This window comes from Phycodurus eques, chromosome 12 (assembly GCF_024500275.1).
Source record: "Phycodurus eques isolate BA_2022a chromosome 12, UOR_Pequ_1.1, whole genome shotgun sequence".
Classification (NCBI taxonomy): Eukaryota; Metazoa; Chordata; class Actinopteri; order Syngnathiformes; family Syngnathidae; genus Phycodurus; species Phycodurus eques.
Window position 1 is genome coordinate 24,064,771 of NC_084536.1, and position 27,177 is coordinate 24,091,947.

At 43.1% G+C, this 27,177-nt stretch overlaps 2 protein-coding genes across 4 annotated transcripts; one reads left to right on the forward strand and one right to left on the reverse strand.

Moving 5' to 3' along the window:
- Positions 1–123: 123 nt before the first annotated feature.
- On the reverse strand, positions 124–4,965 carry LOC133410326 (uncharacterized). 2 transcript variants are annotated; one of them, XR_009769543.1, is made up of 4 exons: positions 3,810–4,965; positions 3,368–3,525; positions 2,030–3,287; positions 124–1,917 (listed from the first exon to the last, which is right to left on the reverse strand). XR_009769543.1 is itself a non-coding variant. In XM_061691348.1 (3 exons), the coding sequence occupies exons 1-3, from the start codon at positions 3,985–3,987 to the stop codon at positions 2,598–2,600; spliced, it is 1,026 nt and encodes a 341-aa protein (XP_061547332.1). In that variant the 5' UTR covers positions 3,988–4,965; the 3' UTR covers positions 124–2,597. The 2 variants fall into 2 exon arrangements, 1 of the variants encoding a protein (XP_061547332.1); XM_061691348.1 differs by having other exon boundaries at positions 124–3,287.
- On the forward strand, positions 4,376–26,124 carry LOC133410325 (actin-related protein 3). 2 transcript variants are annotated; one of them, XM_061691347.1, is made up of 12 exons: positions 4,376–4,559; positions 8,235–8,313; positions 8,601–8,725; positions 9,039–9,149; positions 9,670–9,765; positions 9,882–9,989; positions 14,137–14,280; positions 16,466–16,639; positions 17,819–17,911; positions 18,104–18,229; positions 22,167–22,250; positions 24,420–26,124. In XM_061691347.1, exons 3-12 carry the CDS (start codon positions 8,651–8,653, stop codon positions 24,513–24,515), a joined length of 1,107 nt encoding a protein of 368 aa, XP_061547331.1. In that variant the 5' UTR covers positions 4,376–4,559; positions 8,235–8,313; positions 8,601–8,650; the 3' UTR covers positions 24,516–26,124. The 2 variants fall into 2 exon arrangements, with proteins under 2 accessions (XP_061547331.1, XP_061547329.1); XM_061691345.1 differs by having other exon boundaries at positions 4,432–4,559; positions 8,258–8,313.
- Positions 26,125–27,177: the final 1,053 nt, after the last annotated feature.

A 27,177-nucleotide genomic window follows, 5' to 3' on the forward strand; every position in this document is an offset into this window, starting at 1 on the left:
ATTTGGGGAAGCGGGCAATATTTTTTTTTCTACAAAAAATTGGGCCTCACCACATGCAACCAAATATATATATTTAAAAAAAAAAAAAAAAAATAGGCCTCACGACGCCACCGATGTGCTGTGAACAATAATACAGTTGATGATGAACATCAAATGTTTTTTTTTTTTAATTTTTCACAAGGTGAAACATTTCTAAGAATTCTATGTCCACAAAAGGCCCATTTCTCCAAAATATTGTTTACAACTCAGTCTCAAGCTGTTAGTTTGCCAAGGTGATGTGGCATATCAAGACGTCAATCAGACAGTGTGATTATTGCACAGGTGTGCCTTAAGCTGCCCCGCAATAAAGGACCAATTGGATGCCCCCTCAAAACTTGAGCCGTCTGCGGCATCGTGCAGTCACAAAAGGGCACATTTTAGAGTGGCCTTTGATTGTGGGCGGCCTAAGAGACACCTGCGCAATAATCACGCTGTCTAATCAGCGTTTCAAAATGCCACACCTGAGGTGGATGGATTAGCTCGGCATAGGAGAAGGGCACGCTAACACTGATTTAGACAGATTTGTCCTCAAACAATGTTTGAGGAAAAATCGACCTTTTTGCACATAGTTCTTTGAGTTCAGCTCAAAAAGTTGGAATGAAAAAAAAAAGTGTTGCATTGCCTCTGCTCAGAATATATACAGAATATGGATTATATTGTTTTCAGCTATTTCAACCTGAGATAAATGTTGGCCACTGTATTTGTGGTGCTAATTTGAAAACCACCACAGTACACAATTAAATACACTGTGTTAGGTACAGTATCGACAGTCAAATGTCAATCCTGTTCATGTGTCCGTGTTTCTGTTTACAATCAGCAAAGTCTTGAAAAGATATTTTTGAAACGAGCTGTAAAATGAAAAAAAAAAGACTTAATACAACCTTGAAAGAATCAACAACATATAAAAAATCTATATGATCTTTACCATTGAGTACTTTATCTAAAATAGCGCAGTTTACACAGGTTAAATGTGATTACGGACAGGTGACATTCATAGTATCATCGACAGTGGGTATGGAAAGTATTCAGACCCCCTGAAATGTTTCACTCTTTGTTATATTGCAGCCATTGGCTAAAATCATTAAAGTTCATTTCCCCCCCCCCTCATGAATGTACACACATTAATGAATTCATCTTCCATTCCGCTTCTCCCCACAAGGGTCGCGGGCGTGCTGAAGTCGATCCCAGCTATCTCCGGGCGAGAGGCGGGGTACGCCCAGAACCGGTCGCCAGCCAATCACAGGGCACATAGAAACAAACAACCATTCACACTCAAATTCATACCTATGGGCAATTTAGAGTCTTCCATTAACCTAGCATGCATGTTTTGGGGATGTGGGAGGAAACCGGAGTGCCCGGAGAAAACCCACGCAGGCACGGGGAGAACATGCAAACTCCACACAGGCGGGGCCGGGGTTTGAACCCGGGTCCTCAGAACCAGTCTAACCCCGTGCCGCCAGACCCCATACTGGCAGGGAAAAAAACTGAATTGTTGCAATTTTTGCATATGTATTATAAAAGAATAACTGAAATATCACACAGCCATAAATAAGTATTCAGAGCCTTTGCTCAGCACTTAGTCGACGCCCCCTTTTGAGCTGATACAGCCATGAGTCTTTTTGGGAATGATGCAACATGTTTTTCTGGTTGTGGAGATCTCCCATCCCTCCGCAGATCTGAGGGTCACTGTCTTGTCGGAAGTTGAACCTTTGGCCCAGTCTGAGATCCTGAGCACTCTGGAGAAGGTTTTCGGTCCAGGATATCCCCGTACTTGGCGGCATTCGTCTTTTTCTTCGATTGCCACCGGTCGTCCTGTCCCTGCAGCTGCAAAACACCCCCGCAGCATGCTGCTGCCACCACCGTGCTTCACTGCTGGGACTGTATTGGACAGGTGATGAGCAGTGCCCGGTTTTCTCCACACATGCCACTTCGAATTAAGGCCAACAATTTCTATCTTGGTCTCATCAGACCAGAGAATCTTATTTCTCACCATCTTGGAGTCCTTCAGGTGTTTTTAGCAAACTCCACGCGGGCTTTCACGCGTCTCGCACTGAGGAGAGGCTTCCTTCCGTCGGGCCACTCTGCCACAAAGCCCCGACTGGTGGAGGGCTGCAGTGATGGTTGGCTTTCTAGAACTTTCTCCCGTCTCCCGACTGCATCTTTGGAGCTCAGCCACAGTGAACTTCGTGTCCCTCGTGAGGATAAGCGGTATGGAAAACGGATGGATGGATGGATAAGTGCTGAAAACATAGGCAAAGACAGAACAATGATAGTGCTGAATTGTTGAGATGTATGGCTTCCAACGACAGATGGGACTTTTGAGAGCCGCTTCTCATGTCTACAAATGGTCTGATAACCTCGTTTGGCCACACGGTGGCATGTCTTCTAACAATATAGGTGCATCAATATCAAGTTATCACAATCAAGATCATTTCTGAGAAGAGTTCCATTTTTTTCCAACACATAGTGACATGTCGTGACAGATTCCGGTCAGCATTATGCACATTCTTTGACATGATTTGTTTAATAACAGTGATCCAAGCACGCCGACAGAACTGTCACAGAACAGCAAGTGTCTCATCCTCTGTCTTGACCGTGCGCGGATCTATTTCTAATTTGATCTCAGAAGCATGAATCATAGCCTGAGGGATATTTCCATTCATGTCTTCAAGTGTTTGACCTGCTTGGGTCCTGCAAATCCTCCTCATGTGCTTTACAGGTCCCCTGCTCTTTCTCTTCAAAACCCTCTGCAAGCATGTTTGAGGCCTCGAGGAGCTCGGGAGCTGTGCGTTTTCTCCTTGGTGCGTCAAGGGAACCGGAATACGCCTCTGCATGTCCTCCTCCACCGCTTTGAACACCAGGTCGGTGATGTCGCGGCGAAGTCGGATAAGTACCATGCTGTCTTTAATCTGACGCATATCTGCCAGCATGACATTTACAAACTGGCTTAATACATCATGATTTGGTAGATTTGCTGCCGCCAATTGATCGTGACCATCAGGTGAGTCTTTGTCGTGGTGAGGTTCAAAGCTCAAGGACATGGTCTCTGCGTGACGAGCTTGTGCATTTGCACAGTAGGAAGGAGGGTTTGAGGTGGATGCCTCAGATGGAAATTCCTCATTTGGATCTTGCACAGCCTCGTCATCGTCCAACGGGCTCCCAAATGTACTTGTACCCGTCTCATGATCATTACTCCCCTCAGTCTCAAGCGCTCCCTCTTCGTCCTCGTGATCATCGGACTTATCCTCCTACGACAAAGTTGATTGGAAAATTACAAAGCAGCAGTCAAACATTTGCAGGATAACACGATGCGCTGGTTTCTACCTACCGGATAGGAATCGCCGCGTCTGCGAACAATGTAAGGTCTCAGGAAATCCAGTTTCTCTCTCAGCATCCTTTGCTGAAAAGTGTTGACCCTCTCTGGGTGCCACAACACCCTTCCATATTGAGTCCGCAGAGACCTTGATCTTCTGACAACATCGCAGACTGGTGTGAAGAAGTGCAAATAAGACACCGTCAAACACGGTAATGTCACCCTTGTCAACGTGCAACTACAATGTTGTATGTAAATGGCAATTTAACACGTGTCTCGTGACACTATAGTACACTTCTCGTCATTAAGGGTAATCCTATTTCCCATGTTTAATGGTTGACAAAATGTTAGCGTTGCACCTCCAACTCGAGCTGCATCGCACAGACCCCTGATGTACACGCCAAATAGGACAAGAAGTATCAAGAAATATTTGCGAACAAAGTCCAGTCACTCGTACCAGATTTCCCGATCAACAAGGCGCACTCGGACCACAGCTTTGTCTTCATATCCCTGTCGTAGAAAGACTCCAGCGAGGAATTAAACAAACATTCGTGCCTTTTCCAGAAATCGATGAGTATGTTATCCCTTTTAGCGCCCCAGTGCGGCCCCCGAATCTGACCACGAAAATGTGCCATATCTTGTCGTTATTTAGGAAACTGTGGCGTCCGCTTCCCCACAGACCGATGACGTTCCGCTTCTTCGTTCGTTTGGCTTGACGACGGAAGACCAGTACTGCCACCATCTGGTGAGGAGGCCAACCGGCCGACCGACATGGACTGTGCGGGAATCGATTTGATTGTGGAGGGTATGTGCCCGCTGTGCCACTTCATTCTGCCGAAGCCGCTGTTTAGTGGCACCTCGCAGCACAATCACTCTACGGGGCAGCCGTGATGTTGTAGGTGACCAAGAAACGACCAAGACATTGTTTCCAAAAATATAAAGTTGTGAATTCAAAAGGGACGCTGTCTCCTGGCGGTGATTGACAGCAAGACAAGCGCGCCTCCGCCATCTTGCCTCTCCCTGCCGACCAGAAGCCGAGTACGGAAGTGGGAAGCGGAAACGCCACTGTGCGGGCTCAGGGTTCCGCCTGTGGACAGCTCGCCGGTCGGGTTCTTCTGCTGACACCATTTTAGCCTTTCTGTACACCGCGAAGTCGGGGAAAGATGGCTGGACGGCTACCGGCGTGTGTTGTGGACTGCGGTACAGGGTAAGACATAACGTCCTTACGTCCCCGGGTGTTATCTAGTGCAAGGACGATACGAGAATAACGGGGCGTGTATGTCTGCGCGTTAGCCCACGAGCCAAGTTGCGGACGGCATAGCTTTGAAACATTCGTGTTATCGAACCCTCTTTAGCCTGCTTCATAGGCTTTCTTTCATGTGTTCTTTACGTGGCTTGTTCGCCAACGTCAGTCTCCGGCGATTCCGGAAAGTATTTCTTCCTTGTCGAGTACATTTCGTTGAGTTTGTGATGAGCCAGCCAGGATAGGAAATGGTTCTCTCTCGCACCGGTTCCGTTCGTTGAGTAGGCCTTTCCTTTTATTTGAGATGTCCTCTTGTGTATCCTACGGAATCCCAAATTTGGCAGCTCTTCGACGTGTCGGTGCTGAGCGAGGCAACGACTTCTGAGCATGCGCAATACAGCAGTCTTTCCACAGCGCACACTTCCTCCTTCATTCTTTTTAGTCCATATATGGTTATTTATTGCACCGTCCGCTCTTTGACGGCGCTTTTGAAATGTTTACTTCTTTGTCATGCCCTTTACTATTCCTCGAAGATATTATCTTATGTAATGTGGCGTTTTCAAGGAAAACCACCCTCTCTGTTTGTCTATTTCTCTCATTTTAGGCCATTTAGTAGTGTCATATTGGGAATTTGTCATGTAAATTACCTGGCCACCTCTGTTATTTGTTCATTATTAACAGGCTGTTTTTTTTGTTTTTTTGTTTGTTTTGCAAATGACTGCATTTACCAGAATCTGCAAACTTAAATTTAGATTGTTCTCACGTAGAGGCACTCGTCACATTGTCTGCATGCAAAAAAAAAAATACCCCCACCACTCCCTCCCACCTTTAGTCTATTATCCGCACGGGGACAGTAAAAAGTGCGTTTGAGAATGAGGCTGACCTGTGCTATTTTATGCTCCTTTATTAAATGGCATTTACTTGTCTCTGCCGCATGCAGATTTGCCCTATAAATCAGTGTTTTCTTACCAGAAATTGCAGTTTCTGCAGGCCAATGATTTTAGTGAAGTCGTTCGATTGTCCTCAAGCAATCGTGATGTAAGCCAGCCGAATGGTGTTGGCTCTAAATGTTCGTAGGTTGTTGGAAGAATTGCAAGATACGGGGGATCTTGTAACTCTCCATTGATTTTTGGTTTCCAGAAACCAATATAAGAGTGTAATATGCAGATGTGATGATAACATGTTGATATATGAAAAGGTATGTTATTTTCAGTGTCTCAGAGGAAGATGAAAAATGTTTTTGGAATTGATGGAAGTATCCAGCAATTATGTTAGGCCAACTAATATCCTACTAATCATAAAACTGTAATAATATCTTAAATTGTCATAATTAGTTAAGTGCAGCCATTTATTAACAGTAGTTTAGCACAGGAATTCATTCAACTTAGGTTAGCTTTAGTCAGTCATTGCATAAGTATCCTGTGGTGTAGTTCAGCCTGTTGAGGCAGGTTGAGGTGGGCAAGCTGGGACTGTTCAATGGTATGAAGAAGTGAAGTATGTCTGCTGCCACATAGTATTATTTCTATGAGTTCCTTTTCTTTTTTTTTTGGGGCATAAAGCATCTGTTACAGGGTTAGTAACCGATCGTATCAGAATTGCTGTTTTAAAAAGTGCTTCCAATGCTTCACGACCTGGGATCTAGTGTTGTTTCGTTCATGAACGTTTCGGTCAGAAGAACAAATCTTTTTAGTGAACGAACCGAACTGAATCAGTTTATGCAATGAGTCGTTCGTTTAGCGTGGTCGCCACCCGCCGCCGTGAGGGCGAGCGAGTCGGCTGGGAGCGGAAATGGAACTGTTGAAGCGTTCTGTCACTCACTTCGGAGTCTTTGGCGAATGACCAATGAGCAGCCAGCGTGCAGGCCTGGGGCGGGACTTCATTAAATGTACTGCCATGTGATTTGCGCTTCGCCAGCGTTGTCGCTCACGTCGGTGAATGACCAATGAGCAGCCAGCTTCAGGAAGCGCCGTTCAGGCACGGGGAGGGACTTACGTCAACTGAGTGATTTGTTCAGTGAACTGGTGTACTGAAGAACTGAAGAGTGATGCGTTCAGAGGAGTGACGTAAGTGAACTGGTGTACTGGAGAGTGATTTGTTCGTTGTACTTCGTTTGCGATCCGTGAAGGAGCAGTGTACGAGTATAATGAGTGATTTGTTTGTGCAAGGAACGACGTAATCCGCAATGAACGTACTCATGAGTGATTTGAACCGCAAGTTCTGACGTCCTCGCGGGGATAGCTTTCACTAGCAGCCGTTTCTTCAAGCTAACAACTAATGTTGAGTCAGTCAAGCACATGAAAACAAGCACACGTACTTAAAATACATGTCAATTAATAATAAATGCATATACATACGCATACATATCATTCCTTCTGTGTCGCTAATGTGATTTAAGATTTTTATTTCATAATAATAATAATAATACTACATTAAACTTACATAGCGCTTCTCAAGACACTCCACTAATCAGATACCAATAAGAGTCAGGTGAGTGAGCAGGAAGCCCGGCTGGCGGGGGCCGGTGTCAGCGACGCTGGCGAGAGCCGAGCTGGATGTAAGCGGACGCGGAAGGCTGTTCGGTAGCTGAGCTCGCTGCATGCGTGTTTAGGAGTCACGGCCGAAGCCGGGGTGTTCGAGAGCTTGTTGAGAGATAGAGAGAGAGAGGTAGGTGATAATTTAGCTTAAGTTTTTTTGTTTGTTTGGTTGTTTATATCTCCCCCGCCTTTCCTAGTTTACAATACGTGACAAAAACAACGTATAGTCCTTCGGTCAACGTGTTGAGTGAACGTGAACCTCAGGGATGGATCATTAACCGAATGAGGACGCACTTGAATGATTTTGTGAAAAACAACTGAACAAATCCTTTTCAAGAACTGATTCGAATGATTCAGTAAACTCAAAATAACTGCCTTGCCCATCACTACTGGGATCTTTGGAGAGAGACTTAAATTACACTGTCAGTTAAAGTTAGAAATTGAGACCTTTAACAATAGCAATTGAAGAGAAGCAGAAACTCCCTGCATATCTTTCTGCGGAGAAATGTACCGTATGCAGTGCCTTGCAGTCAATGGTTCCAGACATTCTTTATAATTGAATGGATATTTGTGAAAAGTGCCAGCCAGTATTTGTGTGTGGGGTAGGTACATTTTTTTGTTTTGTTTTTGATACCGCATGTATACTAATGGGTGATGAAGGAAATTGTGAGACAAACATTGTTACCTCTGTGACTGGTGTAACTTTGAAATAGAATCAAATATAAGGTTTACTTGTTCCACTATTATGACCAGGATGTGGCCTATCATTCCCCCAGTCATTTGGCAGTGGTAAACTGCTTTGACTCCATCAGCCGCGAGAGCAGGAAGTGTGGGCTTGCCCGAGATAGAAATACATCTGGTTGGCATGTGTAGTGACTTCCATGACAGGAGTGCGATGTGAAACAGGCCTACTGATTGTTGAATGAGGAAGCTTAGATGTGTTTTTTTTTTAAGATGTAAATTTTCTACATAGCAGTTTTCTGCAGTACCAAATTGCTATGTAGGCATTTGCATTTAACGATGCCACTTGAAATTTATTGGGAAAATGATTTTTACTGAAATGAAGCTACAAATACTGACTTGGTTAGCTTTTCATTTTTTTTAGGTGCAATTCTTTTTCTCTTGCAGTTACACCAAACTGGGGTACGCAGGGAACACAGAGCCACAGTTCATCGTTCCATCATGTGAGTTTTGTACTATGGATTCAGCTCACACAGCGCCCACAGTGTGCCTTTTAGAAGAGGGAGCGTTTCACTTCATGATAGTTTAAACTTTGTTCCAAATATGGTATTTACTTCAAGGATGCACAGAAGTTTGAATTGTTTACAATTTCATGTACCTTCTCTTGATGGTGTGGATATAAGCATTTTTTTAACCAAATCAAACTGCTTTTAATAGTCACTGTTTCACAACTTAATTAAAAGACCTCTTTGTCCATTGTCAACTATGTGAATTTAAATTTTCATGTCAGGCATTGCCATCAAAGAGTCAGCTAAGGTTGGAGACCAAGCTCAACGGAGAATGATGAAGGGGGTGGATGACTTGGATTTCTACATCGGAGATGAAGCGGTAGACAAGCCGACATATTCCACAAAGGTACTTGCTGCAGGAAATTATCCGTTTTGACTTAATTAGTCTGTAAATTATTTATTTACTACAAATAATGTGTCTTTGTTCATCTATCTATACCAGTGACGTAGTGGCGGGCGGAAGAATTAAGTGCATTTCCACTACGTGGTAGAATGTAAATAGTTAACCTGTCTATTATCCACTTTTTGTGACACGATGAGATTTGTTTTTCCTTTTTTAAATATGTATCTTGGCTCAATAAAGGTTGGGAATCACTTTTCTACATGTAGGTAGTGTCTCTCGTCATCATTTTTACCTAACATTTATTGAATGTCAATAGTGGCCAATACGTCATGGGATTGTAGAAGACTGGGACCTAATGGAGCGCTTCATGGAGCAAATCATCTTCAAGTACCTTAGGGCTGAACCTGAAGACCACTACTTCCTCCTGGTGAGAACACTTCTCTGCTTTGTATGGACCTTGCGCCTTGAGCCATAGAAAACATGATTGTCAACTTAAAACCTTTGGCGATCTAAATGAAAAAGGGAGCATCCTGGTTCTAGGATTTAATGGGCCACTTCCAAAACACTGCCATTTTATATCCATTTACGTCTGCTTTCAAGTGAACTGTATTCACTATCACTGCATTTACTGAACACCTAAAGCAACCTGTATACGGCAGCATTCAAAATATAGAAAACGAGATTTCAGTAACATCTAGCTCCAATGACAGGGTACTGTACAGTACATCGAATCTGTCCACTTACACTGCCGTTAGCTTAGCAGATACCCAATACATAAGTTTGAGGCCAGATTTGGATCACGTGATATCAGATTCCATGCATTTTTCCCTCTAACTTCCCTGATGCAAATGCACATGATTGTACACGAGAAACGTTTAATCAAGGCAACTGGACTATAAACCATTGTGGTTATACTCAAAATATTTGTATTTTCCATAAAATTACAGACGGAGCCTCCTCTGAACACACCAGAAAACCGTGAATACACAGCAGAGATCATGTTTGAATCCTTCAATGTACCAGGGCTGTACATTGCTGTGCAGGTCAGAATCACATACTTAATTCTCTGCTTGTATAAGAAAGATGCTCTGCAAGTACTGAATGATTACTTGCATGATTTGCTCAATAATAATACCAACATGTGTGACCTACTATACAGGCCGTGCTTGCTCTCGCAGCCTCATGGACGTCCAGACAAGTAGGCGAGAGGACATTGACGGGCACTGTTATTGACAGTGGTGACGGTGTAACCCATGTCATCCCTGTGGTAAGTGTACAGGACTACAAGCATGCACACATTACACTCACTAAAAGGTTTGTCTTACTCGTGCATGCCAACTGCCTCTCACAAATTACTAGTGGTATCACGATTCAGTCGTTCATTACATCGATATACCGATTTATATTCTTACGATCCAACTGGATCATTCAGCTGGATCGATCTGTGCTTGGCAAGTTAGCCTTCCAGATGAAAATATATTGATTGAAGTCATTTTAAAAGATAATCAATCGTATCCATACAAGGAAATAACACATTGGAATTCAAGCCGCATACATTATATGGAGGTGTGAGTGTGTTGTATTTCCAAGAAACATGCTTGTAATTCCTTTTACTTAGCTTTATTTTTCAGTTAGCACGCTAGTAGTTGGACTGAGATACCACTGTGTGTGTGTGTGTGTGTGTGTTTTTTTTAAGCGCTTTTATCGATAAAGATGTGGGCCTTTCTGGTCGATGGCAGATGAGAATGCGGTGAGCGAGAAATTATAAAAATTAATGCGTGTGTGTTACTCGCTGTGGTGCACATTGAAACCTTTCAAGCTTGCTAGCTTAGCTAAAGAGGAGAATGAGTGACAACGTCACCCACTGGACGCTGTTTCGCAGCATCACGTTGTGCTACAAAGACCAGGTTTGTTCATTTGTTTTGCCCTCTATGGACAACCCCAATTCCAATGAAGTTGGGAGGTTGTGTTAAACATAAATAAAAACAGAATACAATGATTTACAAATCATGTTCAACCTATATTTAATTGAGTACACGACAAAAGACAAGATATTTAATGTTCAAACTGATAAAACTTCATTGATTTTAGCAAATAATCATTAACTTAGAATTTTATGGCTGCAATACGTTCCAAAAAAGATGGGACAGGGTCATGTTTACCACTGTGTTACATCACCTTTTCTTTTAACATTCAATAAACGTTTGGGAACTGTGGACACTTAATTGTTGAAGCTTTGTAGGTGGAATTCTTTCCCATTCTTGCTTGATGTACAGCTTCAGCTGTTCAACAGTCCGGGGTATCCGTTGTCGTATTTCACGCTTCATAATGTGCCACACATTTTCAATGGGGGACAGGTCTGGACTACAGGCAGGCCAGTCTAGGACCCGCATTCTTTCACTACGAAGCCACGCTGTTGTAACACGTGCAGAATGTGGTTTGGCATTGTCTTTCTGAAATAAGCAGGGGCGTGCATGAAAAAGACGTTGCTTGGATGGCAGCATGTTTCTCCAAAACCTGTATGTACCTTTCAGCATTAATGGTGCCTTCACAGATGTGTAAGTTACCAATGTCATTGGCACTAACACAGCCCCATACCATCACATATGCTGGCTTTTGAACTTTCCGTCCATAACAGTGCGGATGATTCTTTTCCTCTTTGGCCCGGAGGACACGACGTCCACAATTTCCAAAAACAATTTGAAATGTGGACTCGTCGGACCACAGAACACTTTTCCACTTTGCATCAGTCCATCTTAGATGAGTCTGGGCCCAGAGAAGACGGCGGCGTTTCTGGGTGTTGTTGATAAATGGCTTTTGCTTTGAATAGTAGAGTTTCAAGTTGCACTTACGGATTTAGTGCCGAACTGTATTTACTGACATTGGTTTTCTGAAGTGTTCCTGAGCCCATGTGGTGATAGCCTTTACACATTGTTGTCGGTTTTTGATGCAGTGCCGCCTGAGAGATCGAAGGTCACAGGCATTCAATGTTCGTTTTTTGGCCTTACCGCTTACATGCAGTGATTTCTCCAGATTCTCTGAAGATTTTGATGATATTATGGACCGTAGATGATGAAATCCCTAAATTCCTTGCAATTGTACATTGAGGAACATTGTCCTTAAACTGTTCACAAAGAGATGAACCTTGCCCCATCTTTGCTTGTGAATGACTGAGCAATTCAGGGAAGCTCCTTTTATACCCAATCATGGCAACCACCTGTTCCCAATGAGCCTGTTCACCTGTGGGATGTTCCAGACAGGTGTTTGATCTGCATTCCACAACTTTCTCAGTCTTTTTTGTCACCTGTCCCAGCTTTTTTGGAACGTGTTGCAACCATAAAATTCGAAGTTAATGATTATTTGCTGAAAACAAAGTTTATCAGTTTGAACATTAAATATCTTGTCTTTGTAGTGTATTCAATTAAATATAGGTTGAACATGATTTGAAAATCATTGTATTCTTTTTTTTAATTATTGTTTAACACAAAGTCCCAACTTAATTGGAATTGTGGTTGTATTATTAAAACTTCCTAAAAGTTTTTTCCTCGTGGAAACCTTATTGTGCTTTGTTTCTAGCGATTAGTATTGACTGTTTAAAACAGGGATTTTCAAATTTTGGGTCCAGCCAGGAATTCCTTACATTGGAGACATTTTTTTCAAGGACGCCCTGTCGGAATTCCTTACAGTGGAGAAATTTTTCCAAGGACACCCTCATAATTCTAACACCAATTAAACATCTCCTTTCGAGGAAAAAACTGACCGAACAAGTGAAATCATAGCAGAAAAGAATCAAGAAAATTTCACCTGCACTGCTGGTATTTATTTCAGTCATACTGGTTGAATTTTTGGCTATTAAGTTTCTAATCGATATTCAGCCACCGAATCTTTTCGTATCATTGTAAATGAACCAACATCATCCGTAAATCGAACCACAAATCGTGATACGAATCGAATCATTTCTCAAACGAATCTTTTCACCCCTAAAAATTGCTCTCTTCATAGTCTTAATATTTCTCATTTCTTCAACATGTTGCAGGGACATTTGTTTTTAATAAATTCATATACTCCAACATCCATCTATCTATTTCTTATATACTGTAGCTCAGCCTGTTAAGACTCTTGGGCGAGCTGTATAGAAAGATGCTGGAGTACTGTATGTGCTTATAAAGTCAGATTTGTGTGATTTTTAATATTAAACATAGCGGGTTATCACGCAGTAGGGGCAACACATTTACTGTAATTTCTCGTGTATAATGCGCCCCCCCCCCTCCCCCACCAAAAGTGCCAAAAGTCAATAGTGAGCATTATACATAGGTATAGGGGGGAAATGAAAAAGCTTTCACATTTTATAAATGTATGCCGCCATCTACAGGTTATGAAAAAGCTGTGCAATTTCATTCCAATGTCACCGCCACCTAGAGCTTATGAAAAAGATGTAGTTTACACTTTCATTCCAATATGACAGGGGTACGTATGACTGCAGATCCTGTATGTACAGTTGTGGTCATAAGTTTACATACCCTGGCAGAATTTGTGAAATATATATTTTTTTAAATATGACTGAACAACAACCATCATTCATTTCTTTATGGTTATGTTTTGTTAATGATAATGCTTTTCTGAAATGCTTGACAGTTTAATTTGAATCCCCTTAAAATAAAATTTAATTTGTTTCACCTAGCCCTTCATGTTTTCTTTAAATAATTTTACCCATCTTACAAATTCTGCCTGGTTAATCAAACATATGAGCACAACTGTGTGTTTTCTCATTTACTAAATAGAAGTAAGGCTGTGAATTTCAAAATAAGCACAAGTAAATAAATAATACATGTTCAAATAATGTGCTTAACTTCAGAATAATTCTTTGAAAAAAATACTACGTTTTGATCATAGGGGTAGAAGCAAAATCATGCATTGTAAAAATGCATTATACAAAGGTATAAGGGTTTTCCAGAATGTTAAGGTCAACTTCGAGGGTGCGCATTATGCAGGAGAAATTACGGTAGTTGGAGTTGTCGGGTTGTGATACCCCGCCCCCATATCCTAAAATGAATAGAATCAGCTTTTTTAGCCATCAACCGGTGCAGTGAGAGGAGTTAATCGTAAGTAGCTCACAGTATTTCAAACATTGGAAGGATAACACAGCTCAGAAAATTTTTCTTGTATAGTACATTACAGTTGCAGGGTGACTGAATCACCATGTCTGTGGTTCTAATATGCACACAAATACATGTTTATGCAGTTGGCATCTCATTAAATAAATGTAATTGACATCAATGTTACAAACATTCTCCTTGTATTTTGCATATCGAAACCCTATTATTTGCTAACTTTATTGAAGTCTCCGTGTGTGTGTGTGTGTGTGTGTGTGTGTGTTTGTGCCCCCCCCATTTTTCTTTTAACTTGTGCTCTAGGCTGAAGGTTATGTTATTGGCAGCTGTATAAAGCACATTCCCATCGCAGGGCGAGACATTACTTACTTCACCCAGCAGCTGCTAAGAGAGAGGGAGGTGGGCATCCCACCAGAGCAGTCACTGGAGACAGCCAAGGCAGTCAAGGTTTGTCCGCAGTTTGAGTTTTCAAGGGCTCTGATTTATTTTCCATTACCCATGAATTTTTTACCCTTGACACTTGAAGTTATTTTTCGTTTTTTTTATGACTTTTTTTTTCTTTAAGCACATCTGAGGCGATAAGAAAATCAATGCCAAGTCAATACAGTATACTATTTTCGAGATATATTTGTATATTCGATGAGGCTGCAGCCCTTCAACATTTTACCACTTGCACAGCTGTGCCACATGTATGACTTTACCATAATCCAAGAGACTTAATTTTTTTTTTCTATAGTTAGAGCAAATGGCTTAGAGGGGCACTAAAACCGAGATGTCAAAACTTTGTTTTATATTAAATGTGCATATCTTCATTATCAAGGAAGGAAAAAGTATGTAAACCATTTGGAATTTCTTAAAATCCTGCATAAATTGGTCATAAAATGCTGTGCTCTTCATCTAAATCACAATAATAATAATAATAATAATAATCCCCAATTTGTGTACCGGTTGCGGATTTTCCGTGCGTCATCGCAACATCCAATCTTTGACGAGATGTTTTGGTGATAAAAGTATTTCATTCCACAACTGAAAATGTACTTTTGGGCCAAATTTTCGGTGACTTAGACATTTTAAATGGCTAGCGTCTATAAGTATGTGGTGGCTCAACGGGTGTGATGACCCAGGCCATTAGGCCATTGATGTCGAACCCTGCCCAACTGTGAAGTATCGTGGAGGGAACATCATGGTATGGGCGTGCTTTGCCTCCTCAGGGCCTGGACAGCTATCATCAATGGAAAAATGAATTCACAAGTTAATCAAGATATTTTGCAGAAGAATTTGACACCATCTGTCCAACAGTTGAAGCTCAAAAGAGGTTGGGTGCTGCAACTGCACAATGATCCAAAACACACAAGCAAATCAACGACACAAGGGCTTCAGAAGAAGAAAATACGTATTGTCATCATATACATGCGCTAACCAAGTTGTTAGCTGATATGGATCTCTTTCACATCATATGAATCTCTTTCACATCAAGAGGTTAATGTAAATGGGTTATACTCTTCGCTGTGATTCCTCTGATGACCACTGCGTGTTTTCCATCTCAGCCACGGTGTACATTTGATCGAATGAGTAAATCCATCGCTCCCTGCAATCTGTCAGCCGACAAAGTTCAGTGCTGTGATCTAATAGCAGGCAACTTGCTACTATAGCTTCGACGTCATTTCCTGTTTGCAGCTGATGATGAGTCGCCCCCATACATTGATTTAATTATTCTGTTTCATTCTTATACCACAAATGCATTAATCAGAGTGCCGTGTTTTGACTAGTGCTGGCATATACGATGTATTCTTCTTTTGGGTTTAGTTCCCCATGAAAATTCTGTGGTTCATTCAAACCTTAACTACTGTTGTGTTTCCTCAGGACGACACTAGGTGGTACTCATGTTCTTGTTGGAAGCGCCAAGACTGTTCTATTTAAGTCTACCCATCCATCCATCCCTCCATTTTCTGTATCGTTTATCCTCCCTAGCTCTTATAGAGCTACAGTTCCAAATGAACATTTAACTGACAAAAACAAACATTTAAAAAACCTGGGAGGCTGGGACAATCAGAAAAATAAATTTTCTATCAAAACCTAAAAACAAAGAACATACAGTAAACGTATCAAAAGAAATTAAGAAAACCACTCATTAAATTTCAATTCAGTTGAATTTTTAGAGCAAATCCAGATTAGGTGGAGGTGGCTATTGTCTCGACCGGTCACATTGAGATACAAAAAGGGGGCTAAAGGGAAGGAAAGCGTGACGATCACCTCTTAAACTTAAATTGATTCACCTCAGTTATATGGTTTATATTAGAGGTTTCTCTCAGTAGGAAGAGATATACAGATAAGGACCGTAAAGGTTGTACATACATACATTCATTGTACATATTGGTTGTTGAAAACATTTTCTTTCCTCTGCTGTTTATGCTATAAAGTGGTTGTATAGTTTCCTGTAAGGAGAACCTGTGACTTCTGTGAAACTTAGGAATAACATGGTAATATATACTTGAAATTCTTGACGTGATATCCTTAAATATTATAAAATATGTTTTTAATTTGAGAAAATTAGTCAGGACATTATTACCCTTCTTTTTTTCCCTGTATGATAGTAAGGCTTATATAAATGTTCACTCAATGTCCCTGTTAGGAACGGTTCAGCTACGTGTGCCCAGATCTTGTCAAAGAGTTTAACAAGTATGACACAGACGGCTCCAAGTGGATTAAGCAGTACACCGGTATCAACGCCATCAGCAAGAAAGAGTTCACTATTGATGTGGGATACGAGCGATTTCTGGGACCTGAGATCTTCTTTCACCCAGAGGTAAGTGGTGGGGGGTGGGGGGGGGGGACAACAACAAATTTTAGCAAACAGTCTTAACAACCAAAATGTACAAAATTGATTGTGATTGACACTTAATTTCAGTCGTCATCAAGATCCATTTAACATACTGTAGCTAAATCCAAAGGTGTGGACACTTGAGATGTGGGTCGTCCGGACTCAAGTTGTAATTGGACAATGGACTTTTATTCTAGGTTTACTTTTTTTCTGGAGGGTCTTAGGCACTTGTTTTTATCATGGGACACATTATAGTTATGCTTGCCCTCGGGGGCACATAATGGTGTAATAATACACGTATAATTGATGCCTGTGTCCATATTATCATCAGATCAGATTTGAATATGAGACAAAAGTTCAGAATTCGAGCTTTTATTTCATGGTATTTACATCTATATCTGTTAAACAACTCAGGACTTTTCAAGTGAGCAAAAGTATTGGAACAGACATTAATAAATTAACTTAAAAGTTTAATATTTGGTGGCATAACCCTTAATTGCAATAACTGCATCAAGCCTGCGACCCATTAACAAAGGAATTGACCTTGCTGTTCGAATACTTTTGGCGGGGACACTCTCTCTCTCTCTCTCTCTCTCTCTCTCTCTCTCTCTCTCTCTCTCTCTCTCTCTCTCTCTCTCTCTCTCTCTCTCTCTCTCTCTCTCTCTCTCTCTCTCTTCCCCTCCCCACTACATCGCTCGGTGTATGGCGGGCCCCCAAACTTTTTTGCATCACGGACTGCTTTCATTTAAAAGCTAATTTTGACGGACAGGCATAAAAACAAATTCCATTTCACTGAATGTAATTTTTGTTTAAAGGAGCCCTGCTTGTTTCTCTTTAATGAACCAGTCCCTTCTTGAAGTAATCCCATGACCGAGATGAGCGTTTTGACAGAGGCACAAGATGGATGCGCCTGATTTTCAAAATAAAACTTCTTTCACACACGAACAATCCAAAAAATATTTCTGTTCCGACCGGCAGGCACTCGTGACGCGCCATCAGAGGGCCCCGCCGGCATATACAACAACATATGGCTAGCCATGACCCCTGCTAGCCAGAAGATGAGCTGCACTGTTTGTTTATTGGCTAGGCATGTGGTTAGAGTGAGCCAATTACACTTCTTTTCTCTTACCTGATATATTGTCGTCTTTGTTTACGACTACCTAGTTTGCCAACCCAGACTTTACCCAACCTATCTCTGAGGTTGTCGACGAAGTCATTCAGAACTGTCCTATTGATGTCAGGCGTCCTCTCTATAAGGTAAGCTGGCATTTGGTGCAAAATAACACACAATTACCTATCAGCATGTTGATTGGTGAGGAAGCAAGATTTCACAGTATCTATGCTCGTCAACAAATCCTGGTTTGATGCAACTGTTATGATTTTCTATCAAGGCAGACTTAACCAATTTTAGATTGTTAATGAAGTTTAATTTAACTTTTCCTTGGTCAGAACATTGTTCTATCTGGAGGCTCCACCATGTTCAGGGACTTTGGTCGCCGTATGCAGAGAGATTTAAAGAGGACTGTTGATGCCAGACTGAAGATGAGCGAGGAACTGAGTGGAGGCAAACTTAAGGTTTGGAAAATGTACTTTATCACAACAAAGACTGCCACCCACTTGACTAGTATACAGAATCAAAGGTTCACCCTTGTAAAATTGTTAGAAAACAGGGTGCGCATAAATTTTTTTTTTTTTTTTTTTGTAAAGTGGTTGCATTCTTCAATATTAATCCTGTGATCTCAGATCTTGGCAGCGCGTGCACATGCAGCAGCTTCTCTCTGTCCCAACCGAACAATGTTTTCGTGTCTTTTCATCTTATCTTTCGTCTTTGTCAAATCTACATGTCCCAAGGCGCAGATACAGTCGTAGGTTTCTACTCGACAGAGGCAGAACTACTTTTATGGTGTTAATGTCTACTGTCACTGAGGAGCTAAGTAACTGCGGTCTGCTCAGGGTGCCTACAACAACTCCGACCCCCACTCCTTGCATCCCGCCCACAGTGGAGGCGCCACGAACGGCAAAGGAAGAAGCAGAAGCAGGGCAAGCGTGGAGGTATCAGAGCAAGGCTAGCAGCTAAACCACACAAGCCGGCAATTCCCACCATCGTGTTAGCCAACGTACTCTCTCTGGACAACAAGCTGGATATCATTCGACAACTCTGTTCTACCTGTAAGGGTGTAAGAGAGTGCTGTGTTTCTGTGTTTGTGGAAACATTGCTTAACATCAGTGTTCCAGACGGTACCATTCTGCTCGACCGGCTAGCATGCTACTGAGGGGACAGAACTCTCGTCGAGGGAGGTAAGAGCCGCGGCGGCGAGCTCTGTGTTCACATCAACATAGCATGGTACCGGGACGCTGGCTTGGTCAGTCAACACTGCTCACCACTACTGGAGTTTATGGTTCTGAGGTGTCGGCCATTTTATTTTCCGAGGAGAAGCACTTCAAGACTGTTTTGCCACCACAGAGTGGACCATGTTCAAACAGCCTGTCACCAACAACTCCATCACAGACCTTCAGGAGAACACAGAGACTTACCACCTACATTAGCAAGTGCATGGATGAGGTCGGATGAGGTCATCACCAGTCCATCACTGTTCGTGCTAATCAGAAGCCATGGCTGACGGCGGAGGTCTACAAGACTACTGAACGTCCGCAACTCTGCTTTTACATCATGGCGATGAGGAGGGCCTGAGGACAGCTCGGGCCAATCTTTCCCGTGGCATCAAGGAGGCCAAGGGGGAGTACTTCAGGAGGATCGCCCACCGCTTCAGTAAAAGGAGTGACACCATTAGTCTGTGGTTTTTCAGACAATTACAGGATGGTGCTGATTCTCATCCCAGCCGCTTCACACTCTGCTACGAACTGCTCCAGTGAGAGTTGGAGGTCACAGCTGGATGAAGCCAACAGAACCACATCATCAGCAAAAAGCGGAGATGCAATAATGAGGCCACCAAACCGGACCCCCTCTACGCCTCGGCTGCGCCTAGAAATTCTGTTCTCACCGGAAATTCTCACCGGAAATGAGTCCGACTTACTGCCGGATATGTGGAACAAACTCTTGACTCCGGTCGTACAGGGACCGAACAGCCTGTATCAGGGGGTTCGGTACCCCATACTCCCGAACCACCCCCCACAGCACCCCCCGAGGGACATGGTCGAAGGCCTTCTCCAACTCCACAAAACACATGTAGACTGGTTGGGCGAACTCCCATGCACCCTCGAGGACCCTGCCTAGGGTGTAGAGCTGGTCCACTGTTCCACGGCCAGGACGAAAACCACACTGCTCCCCATGAATCTGAGATTCAACTTCCCGACGGACCCTCCTCTCCAGCACCCCTGAATAGACCTTACCAGGGAGGCTGAGGAGTGTGATCCCCCTGTAGTTGGAACACACCCCTTCTTAAAAAGGGGGACCACCACCCCAGTCTGCCAATCCAGAGGCACTGTCCCCGATGTCCACGCGATGTTGCAAAGGCGTGTCAACCAGGACAGCCATACAACATCCAGAGCCTTGAGGAACTCCGGGTGAATCTCATCCACCCCCAGGGCCTTGCCACAGAGGAGCTTTTTAACCACAACCCCAGATATAGGAGAGCCCGCCTCAGAGAACCCAGACTCTGCTCCCTCATGGGAAGGCGTGTCGGTGGAATTGAGGAGGTCTTCGAAGTATTTTCCCCACCGGCTCACAACGTCCCGAGTCGAAGTCAGCAGCACCCCATCCCCACTATGCACAGTGTTGATGGTGCACTGCTTCCCCCTCCCACGGATGGTGGACCAGAATTTCCTCAAAGCCGTCCGGAAGTCTTTCTCCATGGCCTCACCGAACTCCTCCCATGCCCGAGTTTTTGCTTCAGCGACCACCAAAGCTGCATTCCGCTTGGCCAGCCGGTACCCATCAGCTGGAGGAGTCCCACAAGCCAAAAAGGCCTGATAGGACTCCTTCTTCAGCTTGACGGCATCCCTCACCGTTGGTGTCCACCAACGGGTTCGGGGATTGCCGCCACGACAGGCACCAACCAACTTACGGCCACAGGTCCGGTCGGCGGCCTCAGCAATGGAGGCGCGGAACATGGTCCACTCAGACTCTATGTCCCCCGCCACCCCCGGAACATGAGCAAAGTTCTGTCGGAGGTGGGAGTTGAAACTCCTTCTGACAGGGGATTCCGCCAGACGTTCCCAGCAGACCCTCACAATATGTTTGGGCCTGCCACGTCGGACCGGCATCTTCCCCCAACATCAGAGCCAACTCACCACCAGGTGGTGATCAGTTGACAGCTCCGCCCCTCTCTTACCCGAGTGTCCAAGACATGCGGCCGCAAGTCCGATGAAACGACCACAAAGTCGATCATCGAACTGCGACCTAGGGTGTCCTGATTCCAAGTGCACGTGTGGACACCCTTATGCTTGAACATGGTGTTCGTTATGGACAATCCGTGACGAGCACAGAAGTCCAATAACAGAACACCGCTCAGATTCTAATCGGGGGGGCCGTTCCTCCCAATCACGCCCTTCTAGGTCTCAGTGTCATTGCCCACGTGAGCATTGAAGTCCCCCAGCAGAACGATGGAGTCCCCAGCGGGAGCGCAGCACCCCCTCCAAGGACTCCAAAAAGGGTGGGTACTCTGAACTACTGTTTGGTGCATAGGCACAAACAACAGTTAGGACCCGTCCCCCCACCCGAAGGCGGTGGGAGGCTACCCTCTCGTACACCGGGGTGAACCCCAACGTACAGGCGCCGAGCCGGGGAGCAATAAGTATACCCACACCTGCTCGGCGCCTCTCACCGTGGGCAACTCCAGAGTGGAAGAGAGTCCAACCCCTCTCGAGAGAACTGGTACCAGAGCTCAAGCTGTGCGTGGAGGCGAATCCGACTATATCTAGTCGGAACTTCTCGACCTCACACACCAGCTCGGGCTCCTTCCCTGCCAGAGAGGTGACATTCCACGTCCCTAGAGGCCCCTCCTACAGGTGGTGAGCCCATGGGAAGGGGGACCCACGTTACTCTTTCGGGCTGGCCCCATGGGTGCAGGCCCGGCCACCAGGCGCTCACCTTCGAGCCCCACCGCCGGGCCTGGCTCCAGAGGGGGGCCCCGGTGACCCGCGTCCGGGCAAGGGAAACCCGAATCCATTTATTGTACTCGTCATAGGGGTTTTTGGAGCCGTGCTTTGTCTGGTCCCTCACCTAGGACCTGTTTGCCATGGGTGACCCTGCCAGGGGCATAAAGCCCCAGACAACTCAGCTCCTAGGATCAAACCCCTCCACCACGATAAGGTGACGGCTCAAGGAGGGGGAGGTCTGTCCTAGTAATGTAAATAAAATTATTTGTATCGAAGGCACAGATGAATTGCCATGATTTGATTGTGTTTGTGACATTCTAGTTTGTAACATTCAATCGTTTTTTGCTCTGCTAGAAGGACTTCTGTTAGGCAGTGATGGCGGAACTCGTGCTGCCGCTGTTTATCGTGACATGGTTTGCAGAATATGAATTATGTCAAATTCTTCTCTCTGCAGCCCAAACCAATTGATGTCCAAGTTATTACTCATCATATGCAGAGATATGCTGTCTGGTTTGGCGGATCAATGTTAGCATCAACGGTAAGTAGCATAGCAGTACACACTTGCATGCGTTGCTAGATGAATGTGATCTTTGTATCTCGTGACTGGAAGTTCGCAACTACATTCATATTAAACTGTTTTTTGTACTATTTGAATTAGTATATCACGTTCCAAATTAGTATGGGCATGTGTTATACAAAAACATTTGCATTTTAGCATTTATGTGGTTTTTGCATATTTGTTTCTCAAGTTTGTTCAATAACTAGAGGACGTCTCAATTTCAAACAAGTTTGATAATTACTTTCCCAGCTGAGCCTAATTAAACAAATTTTTTTTAGGTGATTCCACATTATTACTAAGTCAATGCCATGCAATTTTGAATTGTCCAGTTGAATGGAGTTCTGGATGGTTGTGGATGACCACCATGTCAAAACAATGGATGCGGAAGTTGTTAAAGGGGTGTTGAAGAGGGCTCCTATGGTAAATTATAACTAGATCGGCAAAGATTCCCAACAGCTGTGTTGTTGTCGCACATTAGTATGCTGTGAGAGATCATCAGGTGTGCTGTGGGAAATTATACAATTTCACTTAATCGGTATAGAAGTGATTGTTTACTACTAATAAATTATCTTTGTTTATGGGCATAGTTGAAAGCAGGCATGCCCCCGACTTCCTGAATGTGTCCCATATATTCTTCCTTATTTGATTATTTTTAACTGACTCTTTACGCAAAGGAACAAAAACTGAAGAGTATGTAATAAAAGAAGAGGACACTTTGCTCATAAAACTAATCAAAGAAAGTCTTTTGCATTGTTTTCCTGACTTCAGTCTATTTTATCTACTGTCGTCTAATCCGAGCCAATCCCAATTGATTTAGGGTGAAACTGCAATTAGCTTGTGTGTTCCTTTAGAGTAGTCTACTTAAGAGTGCTGCATAATAATTTGACACACACACTGCGGAAATGCAGTAAACATAGGCACATTTAGTACTATTCAAAAAGAATTAGTCATGAATGCAAGGTGAAGAGTGAATGAAATGCTTTGAATAACATTGTCTGTTTCTCACATTGATTTATCACAGAGCCATTTCTTCATACTTTTGTATTGGAAACGTTGGTCAAAGGTCATCCAAAAATGATTGTTCAGGTTTCTCTTCTAAAGATAATTTTGAGCCAAAATGTTGTGGATTTTTAAAGTTGCTTCAGAGTAGTTTGCAGCAGTTTGATTCAAAGAGAAACAATCTGGAAATTGGGCATTTTACAGTGCTGTGAAAAAGTATTGGGCCCCCTTCTCAAATTCTTATATTTGAGAAGGGGGCCCAATACCCCCTTCTCAAATATAAGCACTAGTGTGCTATTGTTCTCAGCTTGGGGGGATCGTCGCTTGTAATTAGTCAGCGATTGGAATGCATGCCAGACTGATTTAGAGTTGTTAGCGCTAAATTGTTTTTCCAACTTTGCTGCATAGTTCCTCTTTGCAATGTTAATTTCAGCTGGTTTCTAGCGCGATTATACAGGGCCCTGTCCCCGCTCTGATATGCGTCCTCCTTGGCTTGTTTAGCAGTGAACCGCGGCTTGTTGTTGTTGAATGTGCGAAATGACTTTGTTGGTACACACACATCTTCACAGAAACTAATATAGGATGTAACAGTGTCCGTATATTCATCCAGGCTGCCAGCTGAATTTTCAAAGACACTCCAGTCTGTGCAGTCTAAACAGCTTTGACGTTCCGTCTTTGCTTCATTGGTCCACTTTTTCCACTGTTTTCACTGTAAGGCTTCGCAGATTTAAGTTCTTGCCTGTACGTCGGTATTAAGTGAATTAAGCAGTATTCAGACGAGCCCAGGGCTGCACGAGGTTTGGCACGGTATGCGTTTTTTAGCGTAGTATCGCAGTGGTCTAAAATGTTATTTTCCCTGGTAGGACAGTTGATGTGCTGCTTGTGTTTGGGGAGTTCGTGGTTGAGTTTAGCTTTGTTAAAGTCCCAGAGAATAATGAGGGGTGAGTCCCGAAGTCTTTACTGGTCTTTATCAGAAGATGAAGCTTTTTTTGAAGTAAAACAAGGTCTCGAAACGATTAATCGATTATCAAAAATCGGCATCAATTAATTTGAAGATTAGTTGTCAATTAATCCTTGCACCTCTACTTCTGTTTTTATTCCTTTTGAGTGTGTTTTAACTTGTCCTTATCTTTGCCTGTTGTTCCGCAGCCCGAGTTCTACCAGGTTTGCCACACCAAAAAGGACTACGAAGAGATTGGGCCAAGCATCTGTCGCCACAATCCTGTGTTTGGAGTCATGTCTTAACTAAATCTAACAGCATTGGGGTGGGTGACAGGGAGGGTTCGGGTTTGACTTGTTGTCAAGGACAGGTTCAGGAAGTGGAAAGAGGTGGTGCTCTTGAGGCAGCCCAGAGAGCAAAGGACTGTTTTTCTTTTCCCTTTTTGCCTTTTGTTTTTCAAAATGAGGGAAATGGTTTTACAGTTTTACAAACCCGTTTGCTGATATTTTTTGTTTCTTCTAAGTAACATGCAGTGAATGGTGAGGATGGTGAAGTGCATGATTGTGATGATCAGGGGTTGGTGGACAGCTTGAATAATAAAGCCTTTACATCTTCAAGGTGGGAGTATTTCTGCTAAGTTTAAAACACAGCTTTGTCTGCATCTCTCCTTTCTAGCTCCAAAATACACTGTGCATCTCTAGAAGAGCTTGTTTATATTACATGCCTTTTTTAATTGTAAATCCAGGATGAAATCAAGGGTTAAAAAATAGACTGTTTCATCTGATGGTGCAGCTTTGATACACAGTATTTTCCAAACTTTACTTCAGTCTCCCAATTCTCCCGTGTGTGTCAGTGTGGTGTGCTAATTTCTCAAGCATTGAATCATTGAATGCTTTCACTTCAGACAGTGGCAGGTTTCCACCTCTATGATGCAGGGAAAGAAAACAAGAATTTGACATTAGAACGAACCAGTTGAATTCAAATGACTGTGAGACCAGTATTATTTGATCTTTTTTTTTTTTTTTTTTAAATACCAAATTATTCAAAGAATGGAATTTGTGTATTTAATGCCTTGCTACATTCCAATAAAGGCGTGAATTGGTTTCTTAAAACTGCAGTTTCCTGTACTTTATTTTCAGTCATCCTACTAACGTGTCACAGTAAAGTTTGATTTAAAGCTTGGGGTAGTCTTTGTAAACTATTCTTTAATTGCCAAAAACAATTTGAAATGTGGACTCGTAGGACCACAGAACACTTTTCCACTTTGCGTCAGTCCATCTTAGATGGGCCCAGAGAAGCCGGCGGCGTTTCTGGGTGTTGTTGATAAATGGCTTTTGCTTTGCATAGTAGAGTTTTAAATTGCACTTACGGATGTTGCGCCAAAGAGTATTTACTGACATTGGTTTTCTGAAGTGTTCCTGAGCCCATGTGGTGATATCCTTTTCACATTGACATCTATTTTTGATGCGCTGCCGCCTGCGGGATCGAAGGTCACGGGCATTCAATGTCGGTTTTCGGCCTTGCCGCTGACATGCAGTGACTTTTCCAGATTCTCAAAACCTTTTGATGATATTGTGGACCGCAGCTGATGAAATCCCTAAATTCCTTGCAATTGTACAATGATGAACATTGTCCTTAAACTGTTGGACTATTTTCTCACGCACTTGTTCACAAAGAGGTGAACCTCGCCCCATCTTTGCTTGTGAATGAATGACTGAGCAATTCAGGGAAGCTCCTTTTCTACCCAATCATGGCACCCACCTGTTCCCAATGAGCCTGTTCGCCTGTGGGAAGTTCCAAACAGGTGTTTGATGAGCATTCCTCAACTTTCGCAGTTTTGTTTTCCACCTGTCCCAGCTTCTAAATTAATGATTATTTGCTAAAACAATAAAGTTGATCAGCTTGAACATTAAATATCTTGTCTTTGTAGTGTATTCCATTAAATATAGGTTGAACATGATTTTCAAATCACTGTATTCTGTTTTTATTTATGTTTAACACAACCTCCCAACTTCATTGGAATTGGGGTTGTATTTAGCAGATGTTTTCCAACATTTTCCAATTTAAGGTGAATGTGCAGCTGTGAAATTTGAAAAACATTTCAGTTGAGCATCGAAAATCTGCACAGGGGCAAGGGTGAGGAGAGATGATCACACTGGCAGCCGATTGTCATTCCCTTGGATAATCTTTCTTGTTGAAGGCCAGATTCCCTCACAGTGCCTGTGCCTTGTGTCCACTGGGCAAAACTGTTTGCTTTCAGATGAGTCAAAGCAAGTCATATGCATGAAAAAGTGATGTTCCTTGTTACTTTAGAGCTAAAGAAAATAATAATGATCAAAACATTATACAGTATAACTAGAGTTCTATTCAAAACTGTGAGTGTTAGGAGGTGAAGAGACGGTGCCAAAATATCAACGAAACATGACTTGAGGACTTCAACTCTTATCATAGAAGAACAGTTATACAGTACATAAGATCATATCATCCTGTAACAATTGCCAGATGGCCAGAAAATAAGCCTCATAATGGAGCTGGACTTTATTATTTAATATCAACGTACGAGAGTAATATTGGCGGCACGGTGAACGGCTGGTTAGCTCCTGTCTCGGTTTCCTCCCACATCCCAAAAAGATGCGTGGTAGGTTAATTGAAGACTCTAAATTGCCCGTAGGTGTGAATGTGAGTGGGAATGGGTGTTTGTTTATATCTGCTGTGCAATTGGCCAACGACTAGTCCAGGGTGTACCCCGCCTCTCGCCCAGAGTCCGCGAGGATATGCTCCAGCGCGCCCGTGACCCTCGTGAGGATAAGCGGCATGGAAGATGAATGAATGAATGTAGATTTGTAAATGTACTGACATCTATTCGAAGAAAAAAAAATACTCATCATACTGATTGACTTCATTGAAAGTTTAAACATTTGAAATAGGAATGGAGAGCATATTGATATTGATATTGAGCATATTGAT

Bases quoted from the DNA above. Each gene is read 5' to 3' on its own strand.
- LOC133410326 (XM_061691348.1), bottom strand. From the start codon at position 3,987: ATGGCACATTTTCGTGGTCAGATTCGGGGGCCGCACTGGGGCGCTAAA. The intron at 3,526-3,809 runs GTACGAGTGACT...TCTTCACACCAG, and splicing joins CTTGTTGATCGGGAAATCTG to TCTGCGATGTTGTCAGAAGA. The intron at 3,288-3,367 runs GTAGGTAGAAAC...ACTTTGTCGTAG, and splicing joins GACGCGGCGATTCCTATCCG to GAGGATAAGTCCGATGATCA.
- LOC133410325 (XM_061691345.1), top strand. From the start codon at position 4,516: ATGGCTGGACGGCTACCGGCGTGTGTTGTGGACTGCGGTACAGG. The intron at 8,314-8,600 runs GTGAGTTTTGTA...TTTTCATGTCAG, and splicing joins ACAGTTCATCGTTCCATCAT to GCATTGCCATCAAAGAGTCA. The intron at 9,766-9,881 runs GTCAGAATCACA...CCTACTATACAG, and splicing joins GGCTGTACATTGCTGTGCAG to GCCGTGCTTGCTCTCGCAGC.